This window comes from Pantherophis guttatus, chromosome 4 (assembly GCF_059756535.1).
Source record: "Pantherophis guttatus breed Tessera chromosome 4, ASM5975653v1, whole genome shotgun sequence".
Classification (NCBI taxonomy): domain Eukaryota; kingdom Metazoa; phylum Chordata; class Lepidosauria; order Squamata; family Colubridae; genus Pantherophis; species Pantherophis guttatus.
The window spans coordinates 18,793,050-18,814,632 of NC_142066.1; the positions used below are offsets into that span (position 1 = coordinate 18,793,050).

Here is a 21,583-nt window from a genome sequence, read left to right on the forward strand (position 1 = left end):
AACTCCCTCAGAATCTCCAATTCCTTGCAGACTACATAATTTATTTGCTAGTGAGTTTAGCTAACAGTTGGTGCTGAATGTTCCATTTAGGTCACACTTTACATGATGAAAGATACTAGTTTTACTCCAATTCCATTGAAAAGTAAATAAAAACCCCTGAAGTCTGATATGGAACGCTAAGGAATACCTTGTATCTTTATTTATTTATTTATTTCTAAGGACGTTTGAGTCTTTTGGTAATCCTGGGAGAATGGATGGAGATGGCTTTTGATGAAAGATGATGAATATATTCCTGTGATATCACATAGAATTTGTGATCTTGAATAGGGGGTTATTTTTTTGGCAATTATCAAATTAACTCCAATTACTTTTGCTTCATCCCCAAGTCTCAAGGGAATTTCGTTAATCACCAGAAAAAGTAAAGCAAGAGACAGAAGCATTATTTGCTCTATAATGTAAAGAAGCAGTGTATATGCTGTATATATGTTGGTGCTGCCCTGTAATGTGTTGCAAGGGTGCTATAAAACAACTGAGTGGTCATTCAAGTTAGGCTATGCTATTCAGCCAAGAATTTATTACAAGACAAAATTGGGCAAATGAAAGACTGCAAAGAAGGAATTCTATCATGCAAATTAAAGAATTTCTGTATTGTCTTAATTCTTTTGTCTGGGGTATTCTCAGAGATTCCTCACACGAACTGCATTGTTAGTGATCCTGTTCCAATTCCTCATAAATACTATCAATCAGGAGATGTCATTGTTGCTGGCATTTTGTCTCAAATCTATATATTTTCAAAAACAATGGACTTTCACCAAAAGCCTTCTACTGACCTTTTCTATGATACTGAGTAAGATGCTCATGTATCTAAAACTAATTATTCAGAAGACGGGTTTCATGGATTTGTGCTGATTCTATATTGTATTAACCCTTCTTCTGTGAAGACTGAAACTGTTTAAGAATATGTTGGATGTAAAAGTTAATTCAGCAATGCATTGTGAATAAAAGGTTCTATTCAATCACATTCATATAGATGAATTTACTATGCACTATGAAGCGGTATATGTAAGTCTAAGTGCTATTGCTATTTCAGATTTTGCAAGACTTCTGTAGCTAGGAGCATTTAATGATGATGATGATAATGATGATGATAAATATTAATTCATGATCTTAATTAAGGGGAAGGGGAGACCACAACTTGATGCAGGTGACCTATCTATCAGTTATACAATTGTTCACAATTGCAGAAAGGTTCTGTAGAATATAGATATAATTGCAGCATGAAGCATAAAGGCAATAATGATATTGAATTGTGTACGGAACTCAGTTGTATACTTGTATTCTTGGCAATTTCCTGATGTTAAACAATGTTTTTAAAGCAGTATCAGTATTCAACAACATTCATCAGCAACCATATGTGGGTAAATATGACTTTGTTATGCTTAAAGCTGTGAATTAAATGAAAAAATATCCTACATCTCTTTTTCTGAAATCCATATGCTCAAATTGACACATAATTTTCATTTCAGGGTAGTAACTCAGCTCTACCAACATATTTTGTCTTTGGTATTTGCTGTAAAGGAGATCAATGAAAATCCCCAGATTTTGCCCAATCTCACCCTAGGCCTCCATATCTACAACAGCAATTTTATTGCAAGCTGGACCTATCATGCCTCAATGGAACTCTTCTCAACGCAAGGCAAATTAATCCCTAACTACAACTGTGACACAGAGAACAACCTAGTGTCAGTCATTGGAGGACCCAATTCTGAAGTCTGTATCCACATGGCAGCCATCCTGTCCATTTACAAGATTCCACAAGTAAGAGTTTCCTCCCAGTTTTTAACTCAGTCTATATGTCTAATTGCTGTCTATCATCTATGTATCTATCTCACACTGAAACATGCATAGAGATAGTTTTGTTCACTAAAAATTAAAAATGACATTTGAATAAATATTTTTATAGAGATAAGGAGCAGCATTATGTTTTAAGGACAAACCATTTTCAAATAAATGTTTCTTTCTTTTGAGATGAACATTATGCCTTTCCTTTAAATTCAGGATGAATTCTCTCCCTTTTGGAAACAACAGAATAGGAAAAAATACAGCAGTTGCATTTTCCTTTACTATAAATTGGTAATGGAAATCTCTGAAGAACATAGATTTTCCTTTAGTGAGAAATAAGTAAATCTGTAAAATACTGGGGGATGTTTTTGTTTGTCTATAAATGAAACAAGAATATTATAATATTTCTTTACAGTATATGCAGTGTTGTAGTGACTGAACTCTATCTCGGGCTAAAGGCTGGCCTTGAACTCATGGTCTCCTGCTTTACTCGCATAATGCCTTAACCCATGGACTAAACTGGTGCTCTTATCATTTTCATTTTTAATTCAGTTCACTCTGTTGGAAATTCTGTGTTTATCCCTCTTTATCTACTTCCAAGGACTGACTTTCTTTCTTTCTTTTTTTTACATTCCTGTGGTGTGACCTCAATGATTATATTCAAGCAAACACCACTTAATATGCAATTGTTCTTGAATCTCTGGATGAGTAAATCACTCTCTAATTTTGTTGTGCCCGTCCATGGAGAATAACATCTATAGCTATATTGCAATCATTCACAATATTGCACAATTTTTTATAAAATATTCTCTTTTTTTATTTATTTTTTTATTGTAAACACATTAAAACAAACACACAAACACACAACATTTATATACATAAACTCTTTTTATAGTGCTTTCATAGTGATCCTTTCTTAATATTTACTATTTATACAGATTTTAGCTTTATCTTGTTCCATATTGCTATCAATGTTCTTTATTTCATCTACATTTTACTTGACCTTTACATTTTAGTCATTTATGTTGTAATTTACCAATTTCCCCCTTGATTTTAACATTTCTTTCTCTCTCCTTTATTCCTCTTTCTCATTTTTCCTATCCTCCAACCACTCATACCATCTATGCCAAATTTTATAATATTCTGTATCCTCTTTTTCCTTGAGTTCTTTTGTCAGTTTGTCCATCTCTGCACATTCTAATTTTTTTTTAATTAACTCCTCTTCTGTTGGTGGGTTTTCCTTTTTCCAATTTTGTGCATAGACTATGCAGGCTGCTGTTAGTATGTATAGTATTAAATATTTTGTTTCCTTTGTATAGTTTTCCATGAAAATCCCTAGCAAGAATATCTCTGGGTCTCCCTTTATTGATTTATGTGTTATTTTCTCTAGCCACTTTTTGACTTTGGCCCAAAATTTCTTTGCCACTGGGCAAGTCCACCAGAGATGGTAATATGTTCCATAGTTGCTTTTACACTTTTCAGCATGTAAAAGCAACTATGGAATTTCAACTTCCCTATTCAAATCCTGTTCCAATTCTTGTTTTGTTTTTAATTTTCCCAAATCATTTAAAATATCTCTGTATCTAATTATCTTGGTTCAGTCTATTAAATTTGGAAGTATTAATGTTTCATTAGGCGAGATCCAAATAGGTATTTTTATATAGTGTTGCTTTTTTATTTTAGTCCAAATTGATAATAATGCATTCCTAATTATACAGTATGTCTTCTAAAATATTCATGAGTTTTATATTTTTCATCCCATAGGAATGCATGCCATCCTACCTGTAGATCATGTCCTTCAATTGTTAATATTCTTTTATTTCCCAACTCCATCCATTCCTTTAACCATGTTAGGCATGCTGCTTGGTAGTAGATCTCCCATTCTGGAAGGGCGGCTACTCCTTTGTCCCTGGTGTCTTGCAGAATTTTTAATCTAATTCTAGGTTTTCTCCCTTGCCATATAAATTTTGAAATCAATCTGTTTAATAAATCAAAAAAACTTTTTATCCTCTTCCTGGAAGAGGAATAGAATTTTGGGCAGGATGTTCATTTTAATTGCAGCGACTCTTCCCATAAATGAAATTTGTAGATTATTCCAATTTTCCAAATCTTTTCCAATTTGCAGTATTAATTTATCATAATTGTCCTGTTTGATTGAGGAACCTCTTGCAGTTAGCCAAATCCCTAAATATTTTATTTTTTTAGTTATTTGAATCTTCATACTATTTCCTAATTCTATCTCTTGTTTTTTTGTGAGGTTTTTAGTTAGTAATTTAGGTTTATTTTTATTAATTTTTAATCCAGCCACTGCGCCAAGTTCTTCTATTTTTTGGATCAATTTAGGGCCTGATTTTAAAGGTTCCTCTATTATGAAAACCAAGTCATCTGCAAAAGCTTGCAATGTATATTCTTCATTTTTTATCTTCAATCCTTTTATCTCTCGATCTTCTCTAATTTTTTTTAAGAGTGGTTCCAATGACAATATAAAGAGAAGTGGGGAAAGTGGGCATCTTTGTCTCAGACCTTTTGTTATCTCGAATCTATCAGTCATATCTTGATTTATAATTACCCTTGCAGTTTGTTTTGAATATATTTTCTCAATAATTTTTTTCAAATTTTGACCTGAATTCCATTTTTTTCAATTGTTGTATCATAAAACTCCAATTCAAATTATCAAAAGCTTTTTGGGCATCAAGGAAAACCAGTGAAACTTGTTTCTCTGGGTGTATTTCATAAAACTCTAATATATCTATTATGATCCATGTGTTATTTTTGATTTGTTGGCCTGGCAAAAAACCATTTTGATCCGAGTGTATATGTTTATCTAAAATTAGAGTATAGTTTGGAGTATAGTTTATTGAATAGCCCGAAGGCCTTTTCAAACAAAACAGAAAAGAAAAAGGGAAAAAGATAAACAGTTACAAAAATAGCAATCTAAAAATATATGATAGATGACATTAAAATTTTACCATATCAAATTTCAATAGCTAAGTTGCCAAGACTAGATAACCCAAATAGGATAGCTCCTCTCTAACTGAGCTCATCTTTCTTACAATCGATAAAATTTTCCTTGATATAACTGGCTCGTATTGCCGTCAACCTTTTAAGGTATCGAGTGATCGCTCTTACCAGGGGAGGAGAGTCAGCCCTCAACAGAAATGCTAATTTTTGGCTTATATTCCAGTGGGGAAATTTATTTATAATTGGGGACAGATATTTATTTCTAACTTCCTGATAGAGACTACATTCGAATATTATATGCGCCGTGTCCTCCACGACGTTTACCCCACATATGCATATTCTTTTGTCATACGGGATTTTCCGATAACGGCCGAATCTAACATTGGTATCTAGAAGTTCGAATCTAAACTTAACAAATAACTGTCTCTCCACTGATGGCATTTCTAAATATAAATACTTTTCCAGGGTGAAAGTTGTTTTAACTGCTGTCAGCAGTTTAAGGGAACGATTAGTTGAAAGGGTTGCCATATCCATTTGCCCATGTATATCTTTAATCCGTTGTTTAACTTGGTTCAGTGTGTCACACAACGGGAACCCTATGCCATATCGGTTCAATATTTCTGACAGCCGAGTTAGCCAGGAATACCTTTGAGGATTTGAAATCTGCTGTTCCTCTAGACATATTTTAGGGAGTCTGCTGGCATCCATCTGGGTCATTTTTAGCCAGTAGGCTACCGCCCTAGTGATTGTATAGGTGTACAGTGAGAAATGTCCCAATTCAGTTCTGACGGCTGCAGCTGAAGTGGAATTGTTTACCCCAAGCATCCTCCTTAACAAATTATTTTGAGTTCTCTCTAATATGGGGGCCTCTGTAAGACCCCAAATTTCAGCACCATAGAGCATGATCGGAACAAGTTTAGCCTGAAAGACTTTACGAAGAGGTAAAATGGAGGTTGGTTGGATTCGTTTACTTAATTTAGATACAAGGCTTGCTCCTGCTCTAACCTTTTGAGAAAGGTATTGATGGTGCGGAATCCAACCTCCTGCACTGGAAAAAACAATTCCAAGATAAGTATATTTGGTAACTTGTTCAATTTTTGTGTCGTTAATCTGCCAATTGTGCTTTTTATTCTTGTTGCCAAAGACTAAAACTTTTGATTTAGCTAAATTTATAGTCAAGTGGTTTGCAGTACAGTAACGTGTGAGCTTGTCAAGAAGTCTCCTCATTCCTATTTGGGTTCTAGAAAACAACACTAAGTCAAAACTGGCAAAAAACCATTTTGATCTGAGTGTATATGTTTATCTAAAATTGTTTTTAACCTCTCAGCTATAATTGACATGTATATTTTATAATCAGAATTTAACAAAGAGATTGGCCTGTAGTTCTGTATTGACTGCTGGTCTGCACCTTCCTTATGTATGAGCGTGATTAATGCTTCTGTCCATGTTTTGGGTATGTTCGTTTGCTCTAGTGCTTCATTGAATATTTCCAGCATTAATCCTCCGTTCTTGTATACGCCTATATAACTCAACTGGTATTCCATCTGGTCCTGGCATTTTGTTATTTTTTTGCCTTTTTATTGCAATTCCAAATTCTGTTTCAGATATTGGTCAATTTAATATTTCTTTCTGTTCCTCCGTAAGTTTACATATATTTGTTTCCTCTAGGTAATTTTTAATTTCTGCTTCTATTGTTTCTTCCTGTGCGTATAATTTAGAAAAGAAAGTATGTATAATTTGTTTCTTATCTTCTCTTTTGTATTGGATTTTCCCTTCTTCATCTTTCAAATGCTGTATCATACTTTTGTCTCTTTCCTTTTTTGGTTTATAAGCTAATCATCTGCTCACCTTGTTTGCATGCTTAAAATAATTTTGTTTTGCCATCTTTATTTTCAGTGCCACTTCCTCTTGGGTTATTAAATTTGGTTTATGTTTAATTATTCTTCCTTCCTCTTTTACTTTTTTTGGGGGGAGATCTTTTTGTAGGTTTTCTTCTAATGTTTAAAGTTCTTCCTGAAGTTTTTCTCACTGGAACCTTTTCTCTCTTCTTTTCTTTGCCATATATACAATCGTCACTCCTCTGATATATGCTTTTAATGTATCCCAAAGGTTTTGAATCGACGTGTCTTCTTTTTATTTACACTTAGGAAAATCTTTAGCTCTTTTTCCAACAATTGCTTATATTCTTCCATCTTTTGTATCTTTTTTGTCCTTTCCAATAAATAATTATCGGGTTATGATCAGCCCATTCATTTATTCCTATTTGTATTTTTTCTAATTCTGATTGTAATTGTGCTGTCATCCAGGCCATATCAATCCTGTACCATGATTGATGCGGGTGAGAATAATATGTATATTGCTTTTGTTCTTTATAAATTTCTCTCTATGTGTCTCTTAAACTTAATTCTGATATCATATTGAAGAATTCTTTAGGTAATATTTTCTTCTTTTTTTAAAATTTTTCTTGTTACTGTAGTAATCTTTTTTGCTATCAGCTATGGTATTGTAATCGCACTCTATGCCTACATTTTCAAGGCCTTGTTCTATTATTCTGTTGTGTAATTTTTTGAAATATTCCTGTTGGTTTTTGTTTGAGGCATATACCACTACTAATAAAATTTGTTTATGTTCTGTGTCTAATTTTAACATCAAAGTTCTACCCTCATCATCTGCATAGACTAATTTTGAATTTATTCTCTCTTTTACATACACTGCAATATGTATAATCTTCCTAATTTAGTGTTCTCCAATATTTTTTGAAATCTTTTTTTTTATATGTACCTCTTGCAGGCAGATCACATCTATCTCTAATTTTTTTAATTTTGTAAATATTTGTGTTCTCTTTTTCGCTGAATTTAGACCATTAATATTCACGAAGAATAAACATAATGTCTCTTCCATCCCCTATTGTATCTGTTTCTTGGTGTTTCTTGTCTCCCTTTTTACTCTTCTTCTTGCTCCTTCTCTTTTGTCTCGTTCTTTTTCTTGAGTTTTTCTTATCTCTCTCTCTCTTTCCAGCTCCTCTTGTTGATCATCCTCTTGACTTTTACTCTCTGGTTTATCTTTACTTTCTTGTTCTTCTTCAAGGTAGTTTTTGTAGAATTCTTGAGCTTTTTCTATCGAATCCACCTTAAGTTTCCTATCCTGCCATGTAATGAGAATGCCTTCAGGGCAGGGGTGAAATGCTCCCAGTTCAGACCGGATCACCCGATCTGGTAGTGATGGAGGTGGGTGGTTCGGAGAACTGGTAGCAAAAATCCCTGCCCCCCCCCACATGCCCAGCTGAGCCACGCAATCATCAGAGGTTTTTTTTTTTTTAGTTTTTAAAAGCATTTTTTCTACAACCTCTTCGGCGGAAAAAATGCTTTTAAAAGTTAAAAAGAAAAGCCACTGATGATTGGGCCGCTCAGCTTCAGAAGTTATAGAAAAAATGCTTTTAAGAGCTTCTGACGATCCAAGCTGAGTTGCCTGATTGGCAGAGGCTTTTTTTCTTTTAAATGCCTCTGACGATCCAAGCTGAGTTGCCTGATCAGCAGAGGCTTTTTTTCTTTTAAATGCCTCTGACGATCCAAGCTGAGTTGCCTGATCAGCAGAGGCTTTTTTTCTTTTAAATGCCTCTGACGATCCAAGCTGAGTTGCCTGATCAGCAGAGGCTTTTTTTCTTTTAAATGCCTCTGATGATCCCAGCTGAGTTGCCTGATTGGCAGAGGCTTTTAAAAGAAAAAAAACCTCTGCCGATCAGGCAACTCAGCTGGGATCGTCAGAGCCTTTTGAAAGCATTTTTTTACAACCTCTTTGCCAAGAGGTTGTAGAAAAAATGGTTTTAAAAGTAAAAAACAAAATTGGCCATGCCCACCCAGTCATATTACCCCCCCCCACTAAGCCACGCCCACAGAACCGGTAGTAACAAATTTTAGATTTCACCACTGCTTCGGGGATAATCTATCTGAACATTACTTTGTATTTTATAAGATGTAATGTTAGGAATTGTTACTGTTGCCTTTGTGCTCGGATTCTACATGGGACTTCTTTTAGAATTATAATCTTTTTCCCTTTATATGTTTTGGTCTCTTCTCTTGATTTTTTGTAGATTTCATCTCTTATTGTTTTTCTTTTGTAAATCTTGTGCACTTCTCTTGCTAAACTATGTCTTCTTATATAATTGTTGTGCACTTGATAAATTTCATCTATAGTGTCTTTTATCTCCGTCTTATTTCTCTGTTAACTTTGCTATTATTTCGACCATTTTCCCCCCAGATCTTCCTCTTTCTCCTCCGATATTCTGAAAATATAGAAATTATGAGGCTTTCTCCATTTTCAGGAATATCATTGAGTCCGACAATTCCTTGTTTGATTTTAATACTTTCTACTCCGCCTTTCTAACTTAAGGTCTAATTGGTCTACCTTGGTTTCTATTTTTTTAACTTTTTGCTCATTTTCCACGATTGTTTGTTGTATATTTTCCATCTTTTCCTTCATATTTTTTTAAATCTTCCTTTACTTCTCCTATCTCATTTTTGATTTCTTAATGGTGTTTTCAGGCCTCTTCTTGATTATCCGCCATTCTTTCTTGTGACTTCATCAATGTCTCTTGGATCATTTGGAGCATATTTTGCATACTATTCATTGTCGACTCTGTTTTATCTTTTTCCTTCCCTAACATATTTTCTATTGATCGTTGGGTTGTGGGAGAAGCCATGGATGTTGGGTTAGAGATAGGATTTTTTCTGGTTTTGGCTACTGTTACTGTGGTTGACATTGTTAAATTTCTAGTAAAGTCCTTCCACAGTATTATAAAAGTAAAATATTCTATTTAATTTAAAACGTTCTTCTATACTTACTACTTTCTGATTTAATTGTTTAATTTCTTGCAAACTTAATTTAACTGATATCACTCTTATTTACTTTTGATTACTAGTTCTATTCAATATATATATATATATATATATATATATATATATATATATATATATAAATTGTATTTATATTGTTTCTCTGTGTATCTCTCTCTCTATATATATATATGTATATGTAAATTTCTATTTGTCTATATTCCCCTCCCTTTTTTTTTTGTTTTCCCTTCTTTTTTCTCAATTTATAACCACAATTTTCTTAGTCAATATATTAGTCAATATATATTCTATATTTACCTTTTACCACCAGTTCTTATATATTAATCCCTTTAATTTATTCACTACTACTCAAATCAAATTTTACCATTTACCATTTAATTATTCTTTAACAATCATTCCCCCTTTCCCCCAAAATCAGATTAATTAATTAATTAAGTATTTATTCTTTTTCAAATATTTTCACTATAATTATTGTAAAATACCAAGTTTTCAGATGTTATCTAAAAACTTAAAACAGCTAATGTTCTCCTATGGCTTATGTATTGATAAAAACACTATGAGAAGTGAAAATGATTAGCGAACTTGGTTTCATAATCTTTTTATGTAAAAAAGAAATTTTACCTCTGTCACATTCAGGTAAAAAATCAGAATAAAGATTTATCTAGATATAAATACTCTAATACATTTTTCTTTAATTTCTATAGTTGACATATGGCTCTGCTTCTGAGATGAATAGGAAAACTCAGGCTATTTCCTATCACCAGATGTTTCCAGATGTACAGAGACAATATAAAGGGATTCTCCAGTTACTGTTGCATTTCCAGTGGACATGGATTGGGGTACTCTATGACAATGATGACAATGGAGAGAGATTTATCCAGGATGCTCTTCCTATATTTTCTCAAAGAGGAATCTGTTTTGATTATATTGAAAGATTCCCAGTAATTACATCAATTACTGACATTGATAAGATGGTGACAGAGGGGTTAAACATGTATGAAGTCATAATTGAAAGTATTACTAACGTATGCATTATTTATGGTGAAATTGAGACCATGATATTTGTCAGACTGTTTCCCATGATATCAAAACATGAGGATGTAGCAATAAAGGAAAGAGGAAGGGTTTACATTATGACGGCGCAGATGGAATTCACATCATTCTCCTTTCAAAAGAATGAAGACATAGATTTGCTTCATGGTGCCCTGTCCTTAGCAGTTCATTCAAAAGAGGTCCCAAGATTCACTGAATTTCTTCAATTGACAAATGCTACCTATGAAATAGAAGATAGCTTCATTCAGGTTTTCTGGGAAGAGGCTTTTGGATGCTTCTTTTCTGGATCTACGGTAGACAGGCAAGAAAGGATTCCCTGCACAGGTGAGGAGAAACTGGAGAATCTTCCAGCATCATTATTTGAAATGAACATGACCTCCCATAGCTACAGCATCTACAATGCAGTCTACGCCATGGCATATGCTTTGCATAACATGCTTTCATTTCGATCAAAAAAGAAAAAGAGTGTCCGTGAAGCAACCCAAAGCCTACTGGCTCAACACCTGTGGAAGGTAATGTCCTGAACAAACAGATTTCAACTAGGTTAATGTGGTTCCTGGAAGAGATTCTAGACCAGGGGTGTCAAACATGATTTCATTGAGGGCTGCATCAGGGTTGTGTTTGATCTTGGGGGGCCAGGGGGGCCATGGCCAGAATGAGTTTGGTCAGCTCAATGTCATTCGTGTCGGGGGCACCTGTGTTAGCCTGAGAACTCTGCCAGTGAAAATCCATTTCACAGCTCCATTTTCAGCTGTGATGGCCTCCCGCAACCCTTTGCCAGTGAAAACAGAGCTCAGAACTGCTAGAGGCACCGTGGTCCAGTCTTTTGCTGTTTTGAGGGCAGCTTCCCAGGCCTGATCTAAGCAACCCCTAGGTCGGATCCGGTCCGGGGTCCTTGAGTTTGACACCCCAGATCTAGACTAACTAGAAAAGTCTTATACTGCCATATATCTTAAGACCATTTTGTAAAATACCTCACACGGTTTGATGTTTCAAAAATAGAAGGGCTGAGTTGGAATGGGAAGCTGGTTCACAAATGTGGCTGACATCTTCAGAAGCAAGGTGGCCTGCCTCATAACAGTTGACATTAAAACAATCTGTTTTCTATATCATGGCACTAATTTTATTATTTATTGATATTATTTAATTTATATGTCCCATGTCGCTACCTCAGGGTGTCAGTGGCCGGAAATAGTATAAAAGCATAAATATATAAACATTAATCACATTAACATTAAGATGAACAACAAATAAAAGGTGAAAATCAAGAGCACAGATGGTACGGAAATGGACTTTTGTCTCTCATTCAATCAATCTCCTTCAGCATAGCACACCCCCATAGGGTTCTCAAGCCAACTGCCAGAGCCAGTTTTTAAGCTCTTCTGGAAGGCCAGAAGGGTGGAGGCAGATCTAACCTTGGGAGGCATGATGTTCCAAAGGACAGGGCCATGTTAGAGAAGACTCTTTTCTTTGACCCCACTAGCTAAAGTTCCTTAACTGACAGGATCCAGAGAAAAAGTCTTCTGCTGGCATGAATGGAATGGGCAATCCCATTGGAGCAAGATGGTACCTCATGCAATCTGGTCTCATATCATGAAGGGCTTTAAAGATGATAAATCAACACCTTGAATTGGACCTGGAAGCCAACCAACAACCAATGCAGCTTACCTAACAGCATGTTGCTACCCTAGAGGCTCCAGCTTCTGAATACTCTTCACAGATAGTCCCATTGTAGTAATCCAATTGGAAGATTACTAGAACATGATTTATGAACACAGGGCCTCACAGTACAAGAAATGATGCAACTGGTACACAACATGAAGTTCTAGCCATAACCACCACCTACTCTTTTGAGCAGGAGTTATGTATCTAAGAGAATCCCCAGGTTACACAAAAGATCTGTCTGTGGTAATGTGACTCCCTAACCCTATCCCCAAAGCCTCTAGGCACTGTGAAAGGGCAACCACAACAATACTTAGATAACCCAGAATGTAGATGGAAAGTTGAGTATCATCAGCATACTGATAGTACCTCATTCTTGGTGTCATATAATCTCATTCAATGGCTTTATGTAAATGTTAAAAAGCAGTGGAAGGTCAGGGTTAGGTTCTGCAGCAGAAATGTGGAGTGGCCACATGTGGACTTCTTGCTCCCTATCAACACCAATTGGGGCCAGCCTTGGAGGAAGGAGTTTATCCAGCACAAAACTTCTTCCTAGAACCCAATTTCCTCAGCCATCTGAAAAGGATACCATAGTTAGTGGTATTAAAAGCCATCAAGGAGTCAAGGAGGACAATGATAGATACATTACACTCAACCTGGTCTTGCCACAAATCATCTATAAACATGACAAATGCTGTTTCTGTTCCATAATGACCTGGAACCTGACTTAAATGGTTTTAGATATTCAATTTCTAAAAAGGGAAGATAAGAGATTGAATGAAAATTGTCCAGATGGTGTGCATGGGTGATATATTATTTATTTATATCATTTATAGGCTGTCCATCTTACCTCAAAGTAACTATCATCTTAAGGAGGGAGTAGCTCAAAGCCTCCTTAATTAATGCCAGGAACACTCCTTACTGTAATGAAGTTATTATTAGGACCCACCTGTAAGTTACCAATTCTGGAACTTTTCATTGGGCAACAAGGACATGAATCTAATAAAGCAGTACTTGTGCTAATAGTTTCGAGGTCCCAGGCTACTCCTTCAGGGGCAACAAGTGCCCAGATAACCAAGTAAGTACAAACTCCAGGGAACTCTAATGGACCTGCTCCACACTTCATTTCCAATTGTGAATAGATCCAAGCAATTTTATCCTTCAGTTATGCTACAAATTCCTCCACACCAGCTTTAAGATGTCATTTGAGCCATTTTTCCTTAAATATCAGTAGGTGATACTAAACAGGGTCACAGAGTGATCATATAGATGCAATAAGCACATAAAAATAATGGTATTTCACTGCTTTTACTGCCATAAGGTAGGGTTTTAATAGTGGCTCTAACCTGTGAGTGGTTGGATTCATCCCTTGTTTTCCTTCAATGGAACTCCAGTCATCTCTTGGTCCTTTTCAACATCCGCAATTCCTCCAGAGCCTCCAGAGAACCTACTGACAGATCTCCCATCATATCATGTTGCCACAGCTCCAACAACAAGATCATATCCAGAATGTGACCACTGTCCTGAGTCTCGCTATGAAGCTGAGATAGGTTCATTGCTGCCATGGTGACCATAAACTCCCAAGTATCTTCCAATGTCATCCCAAGGCCATAAGGCTGGGGAACCCCACCACCCACTGCCTTCCAGCAGCTATGGCAGAGAGGTTGCTAGCTATGCAGCAGTGAGGCTGGTACAATAACAACCGTCCCAACTGATCCTATGAGCCCAGCTTGAGGAACAGGTTCTCACATCTGGAAACTCTGAAAGCAGAAGATATTTCCAGATGTGACAACTGCTACACCCCCTCCTGCCCTGGGTACTTTGCCAGTGCCAAACCATAAACCATGAAGCCCAACATCGCCCAACAGATACCAGCCATGAAAGCTAACATTGCTTCAAAGACTGTTGTGTGAACCCTATTCTCACAGTGTGTAACATGCTTTTCCTAATTAGGATGCATTTCTACTTAACTCGTCCACAGTAGTTCTATACAAATTGAAATTGTGATTCCAAGCAGCTCCAGTTTTTCATGGAAAAATCTGCCCGATCAGCCATAGAAAAACATTCAGGCAGCTTCAACATTGATGCAGCATTGTATCCAATATTGAACCCCTGATAGGCTATTTGCCTGAGAGTTCATATGAATTGACACTTAACCATACAAGCACAATTCACAACCAATTATTGATATGCATGAGTTTGCATACCATCATGTATCAAGCAATCAAAAACTTGAGGCCTCCTCAAAAGATGCATTTATTCATTCCAATTTCTCCTTTTTCTCCAGGACATTATTCTAATCCCTGTTTTCTGCCTATTTGTTCCACATGAAACAAATTTAAATGGAAAAGAGCAATGTCATTAAATATATCCTGATATTTCATCTTCTCTCTTCAGCTCAACCGTTTTGTGGAAATCATTTCATTTAACAACAGTGTTGGGGAAATAGTTTTCTTCAATCAAAATGGAGAAATGGAAACTGGATTTGATATTATCAACTGGGTAACCTTCCCAAACCTTTCCTTCCTAAGAATCAAAGTTGGAGACGTACAACCCTTGTCTCTCACAGAGAAAACATTTACTATTTCAAAGGAATCCATAATCTGGCCAAAGTGGTTTAAACAGGTAGGTTCTGTAACTCTTTGAGTTCTTCTTGAGAATTTTTTCTTTTTTGTAATCAAATTTTATTAGAAATTTTCTTTCATCATACATATTTTATGAACAGAGTGTTGACCGGGTCACATCATACATCTTATACATAATAATCTTTATAATCTATTCTAAACTTACCATTTTTCCATATTATCTCTTTTATATAATACTTTATCACAAATTAATCATTTTTCACCATATCTTATTATTTCAACATCTGCCATGTTGTTCTCTTTTCAAATCCATTTTACATCATATCTCTGTTTCCAGTTTCAGCCGTAATATTCTCTTTCCATATTTCTTTATCTTATCTTATTTTCTTCTTTGTACATATAATGTACAACAATATGTACAACCCTTAATTCTTAATTCCTAATCTCTTACAATAACATCAATTAATTATCTTATTTCTCCATTGCTAAATATATTTCTCAAATTCCCCATCCCACTTTTTTAACATTTCAACTTCGTCTCTTAATTTAAATTGTCTTCAAAATTAAACCAAATTGCCATTTCACATTTCATCTGCTATTCTGTTTTACTATGAGCAATATACATCATCATATTCAAATCTTACATAAAAACCCTTTAACTTGGTTGACCATCCACAATTAATAATATTAATACAGTTCCCTTAAATCTACTAATATATACCTCATTTTCCTTCCTCTTTTCCACTAATCTTCCCCTCTTTAACCATTTTCCCTTGGTCTCTCCAAAATTCCAATTCTTGGTAATTTCCTCCTTTTATCCCATTCCCTTAATTTCTTTTTCTTTTCTTTTTTCTTTTTATATGTATTGTATCTTTTCTTCTGAATCCTTTTTCTCACTTTTAAATATATTATTCAAGTAGTTCTTCCCAAGCTTTCTCCTATTCTCTTCCCACTATTTTCCTCTTTACCCTTTGATTGATTCTTTTTGGGGGACATTCCTCCCTGTCCACTCTTTTTGCACCATTGTAAATCCCAATGAAATTATCTAACTGCTTTTTGTTTTCAATTCCTTTTCCTTCAGTATTATTTTCTTGCTTTTCATTTATGCTCTTTTCTACCACCTTCTCTCCTATTTTCTGCTCTGTGTATTCTAGCAAAATTTCTGACTTTTAAAGATTCACACATATTTTAAAACATCTCAATTAATTCTTCATACATCCAAGACTCCATATTGCCAATTTAACAAATTGTTAAAACTTTTAAATTATATCACATTTAATTAGAACTTAAAATCAATATACAGGTAGTCTCTTTTTATTTTCAAATTCTAATGTCCAATTCAAATATTTGTCCAGTCCAGTCCAAGTTGAAAATTTATTATCTTCCACAGCCGTAGAAAATCAAAACCAAGCAATGTAGAAAGACAAACTCTCCTTAAAATTTCAAACAGTTTCCAAATTATCTTTTCTAGTAGTCAAGGTCACAGCTGTACTTTCTCTTCTATCTTCCACCAAGTATTGCAGTACTCTCTTTCCACCAGCAAATGTCTCTCTTAAATTCACAATACTCTTAAGCCAATTAATTATCAAAACTGTCAAAAATACTTTAAATCCACATAAAAAATACTTTTTCTCAGGTTCTTTTCTTTTATTATTTTTAGTTTCTCCAAATCCAATTGTAAATACAAGAACTTTCTTGGGCTTTGATGTTTTAGCCTCCACTTTGTCCTTCTCCCTCCATGGAATTTCCGAAATGCCAATTAGCCACTCATTTCAGCTCTGGGACACCTTTTAATGTCCAAATTCAAAATTTTCTTTTAACTGTGAGTTGGCCAATCACTCACCTGGTTCCAGCACTCCATTCAAACACCGCTCCTGTACAAAAGCTTAGTCCAGTTGCCCCAGCTTCAGAGCGGTAATTTTGCAATGGCTGCCACCATTGCCGCTGGTCCAAAGAACTGTCTCTGACCTATTGAGGAACTTGCCTGTTCCTTTTGGTCATCCAAGATGCCTCTCCTTCTTCGCCGTCCCTACAGGACAGTTTCGGTCCGAAGATCCCCTGACAGCGGTTTGTCCAGCTGGATTTTCACGGAGCTCATCAGAGTCCGGTCTCACCATGACACCTCTGGTCTCTTCAGTTTTTTTTTAGAATTATACAGGTTGGGGGAAAAAAGAGTTTTTTGAAGTAACTCTTCTTTAAATATCTCAGAAAGTTGTCTGAAAATACAGAGAAAATGTAGAAAGAAACGTCAAATCAAGAGACATAGGAGAAAGTATTCAACAAAATATGAAATATTCAAGTATTTCCTTTTACACAGAGTATTGATATGCAGGAATCATATATTTCAGGATCAGCATGTCACCTCTCCTGGCTTAATATGTCCATGCAGGAATGTCACATTTATTAGATTGCATTCATTTATACCACAGTTTCTATCCAAAATCATGATTTAGATATAGTTGGAAGCTATATTCATTATCTACAATTGAAGAATTTCTAACTGCAAATTTGTGAGAGGAAGATCAATAATAAACAAGGTATCACCAAGGAATGCTAAGAAATTCAAAGTATGACATTTAAATGGCATTCAAATAGTGCTGACATATGCCAGATTACTTTTTTTTTCTCTATCACTCTCTATATGAACTTTTGGATGCACTGAAACAATTGATAAATGGTTTTCCCTAAAAGATTCTGCATTATAAATGATCATATATGAATTCCTTCTGAATGATTCATCTATGAAAGCACTTACCGCTATGATTATTTGTATATATGCACATTTGCAATATGGAAAGTATTCTTCTCTTTCTTTTATATTTAGATACAGCCTTTTTCTCTCTGCAATGATCATTGTCATCCAGGTTACAGGAAGGCCAAAAAGGAAGGGAAACCATTTTGCTGCTATGACTGCCTTCCTTGTCCAGGAGGGAAGATTTCTAATCAGAAAGGTAAGTGATAATTTCTAGCGGAATATTTGTTCACTTTTTGTCTGTGATAATAACTGACCATCTGCTGAGGTACTCAGATTGATTGATTGATTGATTGATTGATTGATTGATTCAATTTCTATAGTTACCCAACTCAACCAAGTGAGTCTAGGAGGCTTACAATTCTAAACTTTAAACAATTTAGAAAACATTAAAATAATAAAAGCACCCACAAAATAAATAGTACAAATGGCACCAATGATGATTAATCAACTAATAGTAAACCTAAGTAACAGGGCCCTTAACAAATTCCATATACAGTATAGTCAAGTGTTTAAAACTTTTAAGAAGCCAACAGAGTAACATTCTAATCTGAATATTCCATAAGGCAGGGGATGCAGGAGAAAATCTATTATCTGCCAGCTGACACTCTTTGGCTGGTGGGATATGTAGCATGCTCAATCTGTTGGATCAAATTGAACAGGTAGAAACCCTTGAAAAATGACAGTTCCTTGGGTAAACCTATCCCAAGCCATGTAGGACTTTAAAGATGACAACCAGAACCTTAAATTGCACTGGCAATCAGTGCAACTCATCAAGCAGTGGTCTCACATGTGCCATGCAGCTGGTGTCATTAATTACAAATATAGCTGTATTTTGTACCAGTTGAACTTTACAAATGCTCTTCAAGGACAACCCCATGTAGAGCACATTACAGCAATCTAAGCAGGAGGTTACAAGGGTGTGGGTGATGGCAAGCAAGGCCTCTTGGTCAATGGTGAAAATTGGGTTGAGAAACATGATAGTCAGTGCAACTCATTGAATAGTGATCTCATGTGCTATCAGGCTCGTGCCATTAATTACACATGTGGCCAAATTTTGTATAAGTTGAAGTTTCTGAATTGTCTTGAAGGGCAGCCCCATGTAGAGGGCATTACAGCAATCTAAGCAGGAGGTTACAAGGGTGTGGGTAATGGCAAGCAAGACCAGGAATGGATGCAACTGATGCATCACTCGTAAATGTGCAAAGACTCTACTAGGCACAGCTACGATCTGCTGGTTGTCCATCATGCAGTTGTGTACATGTTTAAATAGTTAATTAGATTGGATTATTTCTTTTTTCACAGACATGGACAACTGCTTTCAGTGTCCACAAGATCATTACCCCAATGAGGAACAAAATTTATGCATTCTAAAATATGTAACATTTTTGTCCTATGAAGAAACTTTGGGGATCACCTTCACCAGTTTGATTATTATTTTTTCTGTCATTACTATTTTGCTGCTCTGGCTCTTCATTAAACACAATGACACCCCTATTGTGAAAGCCAACAATGAGAACCTCACCTACATTCTTCTCATCACCCTCCTGCTCTCGTTTCTCTGTGCTTTGCTATTTATTGGTCAGCCTCATCAATGGACATGCCTTCTTCGGCAAGTTACTTTTGGCATCATCTTCTCCGTGGCAGTTTCTAGCATTTTGGCCAAGACTATCATTGTAATTCTTGCTTTCATGGCTACCAAGCCAGGGTCCAGAATTAGAAAATGGATGGGGAAGAGACTGGGTCTTTCCATTGTCCTTTCGTGCTCTTTTATTCAAACCATTATTTGTATTGTATGGCTATCAACCTCTCCCCCATTTGTAGATGTTGACATGTATTCCATGCCAAAGGAAATTGTCTTGATGTGTAATGAAGGGTCAACTGTCATGTTCTACTGTGTCCTTGGTTTTATGGGTTTCCTGGCAACAATTAGTTTCATAGTGGCTTTCCTGGTCCGGAAGTTACCTGATGCCTTTAATGAAGCCAAATTTATTACCTTTAGCATGTTGATATTTTGCAGCATCTGGCTATCATTTGTTCCAACATACTTGAGTACAAAGGGGAAATATATGGTGGCTGTTGAAATCTTCTCCATTTTGTGCTCCAGCGGGGGGTTACTGGCTTTTATCATTTCCCCAAAATGTTACATTATTCTGTTGAGGCCTGATTTAAATAACAAGGAACAGCTAAGAAGAGGAAGAATTTAAGAATTTAACATTAGGTGCAATTAAATAGATTTCCTTAAAGCTATTCCATTTTCAAGTAAACATCTTGTATTTTATATAGCTTGGTTTCTGTGTTCTCATTATATAATCATCTATTCTGCAACTGAAATTGAATAAAATTTGTTAATTACAAGAAAGACAATGTATGGTTTGATTCTTTTCAACCAGGTATCTGTAAAAAATTGATAGCTCTTATGTCATCAGTTGAGAAGCAGCAACACATAATTTTCAGCTTGCACCTATAATTGTCCACCTATAACTGTCCATATTGTATGGAAAATTTGAATAGTGTCCAAGTGGTGTAGGATTTCCTGCCTAAGCAGGGGATTGGACAAGAAGACCTCCAAGATGCCTTCCAACTCTTCTCTTCTCTTCTCTTCACTTCACTTCACTTCACTTCACTTCACTTCACTTCACTTCACTTCACTTCACTTCACTTCACTTCACTTCTCTTCTCTTCTCTTCTCTTCTCTTCTCTTCTCTTCTCTTCTCTTCTCTTCTCTTCTCTTCTCTTCTCTTCTCTTCTCTTCCCTTCCCTTCCCTTCCCTTCCCTTCCCTTCCCTTCCCTTCTCTTCTCTAAAAATTGAATTGCAGTAATCCACTCAGAAAATGAATTAAGGCATGAATGACTATGAGCAGAGCCTCCCAGTCCAGGAATAGACAAAACACAAAGCATAAGTGCCACCTGCTCATCAAACAGGAGCCACAAATCCAGGTGGATCCCCAGATTGTGCACAGGATGTGTCTGGAGCCATTCAGAACAAGAGATGGAAGGTTCTGGAAGAGCCAGGGGACCAGAAACCCAAAGCCACTTGGTCTTATTAGAACTTTTGCTGAAGTCTGTTGTTTCCTCATCTAGAGCCTCACAAATTTCAAGACAGAAACTGGATGGTCCAGGGTAGGGATATATATATATTTGGGAACAAACAAAGGCAATGAATGATGATACATCATCCCAGACTGATCAACCTCCTGAGCAATTTCTTGTAGATGTTAAATAGGAGAACAGAGAACACTGAGCCTGTAGCACCTGTGAGCTGGGCCATTCCTCCCCTATAATATCAACAGGGACCAGCATATGTCCCTATCATTGTTGAAGCATGTTTTGGAAAGAAAATGTAACCATTACTTATTTACATTCAAAATTATTATACTTCTCATTTTGGTGAGCCTTAATATTACAACATTGAAATAGCATTAAACAATTTGTTTACAAAATAATATTAAAATTTAATATTAACACTCTGACAATCTCCAGATTTTCTGTAAACTTAAAATATGCACACCAACATATCCGATGCAATTTTTAATCATATGCTTCCCACAATACACAGAGAACCCTACTTTGTAACTCAGAAAAATGGATACCGAAGAAATGCTACAGTGTTACATTTCTTTCTTAACTTCTTGCTCCTTTCTTGTTTTCTAGAATTTTTTGGGTTATTTTGGGTAATATTTCCACTGCAATTACTAATTTAATTAGTTTTATTTCAGTGTTATCTCTTAATTCCAAGAGAATTGTTGTACCCAATTAGATAGGAATAACTATCACCTTGTTCTTTGAAAAATAAAAATAAAAGGTGTCCAATGGACTTTGGGGAAATATCCAATGGACTTTTATATTCATGATTTTGTTTTATCTGTAGAGTC

At 35.6% G+C, this 21,583-nt stretch overlaps 1 protein-coding gene across 1 annotated transcript; it reads left to right on the forward strand.

Annotated features, from left to right (window-relative positions):
* Positions 1-1,164: 1,164 nt before the first annotated feature.
* Positions 1,165-20,069, forward strand: LOC117673035 (vomeronasal type-2 receptor 26-like). Its single transcript, XM_087894458.1, has 5 exons — positions 1,165-1,818; positions 10,361-11,221; positions 14,769-14,996; positions 17,781-17,907; positions 19,014-20,069. The coding sequence occupies exons 1-5, from the start codon at positions 1,495-1,497 to the stop codon at positions 19,913-19,915; spliced, it is 2,442 nt and encodes an 813-aa protein (XP_087750584.1). The 5' UTR covers positions 1,165-1,494; the 3' UTR covers positions 19,916-20,069.
* Positions 20,070-21,583: the final 1,514 nt, after the last annotated feature.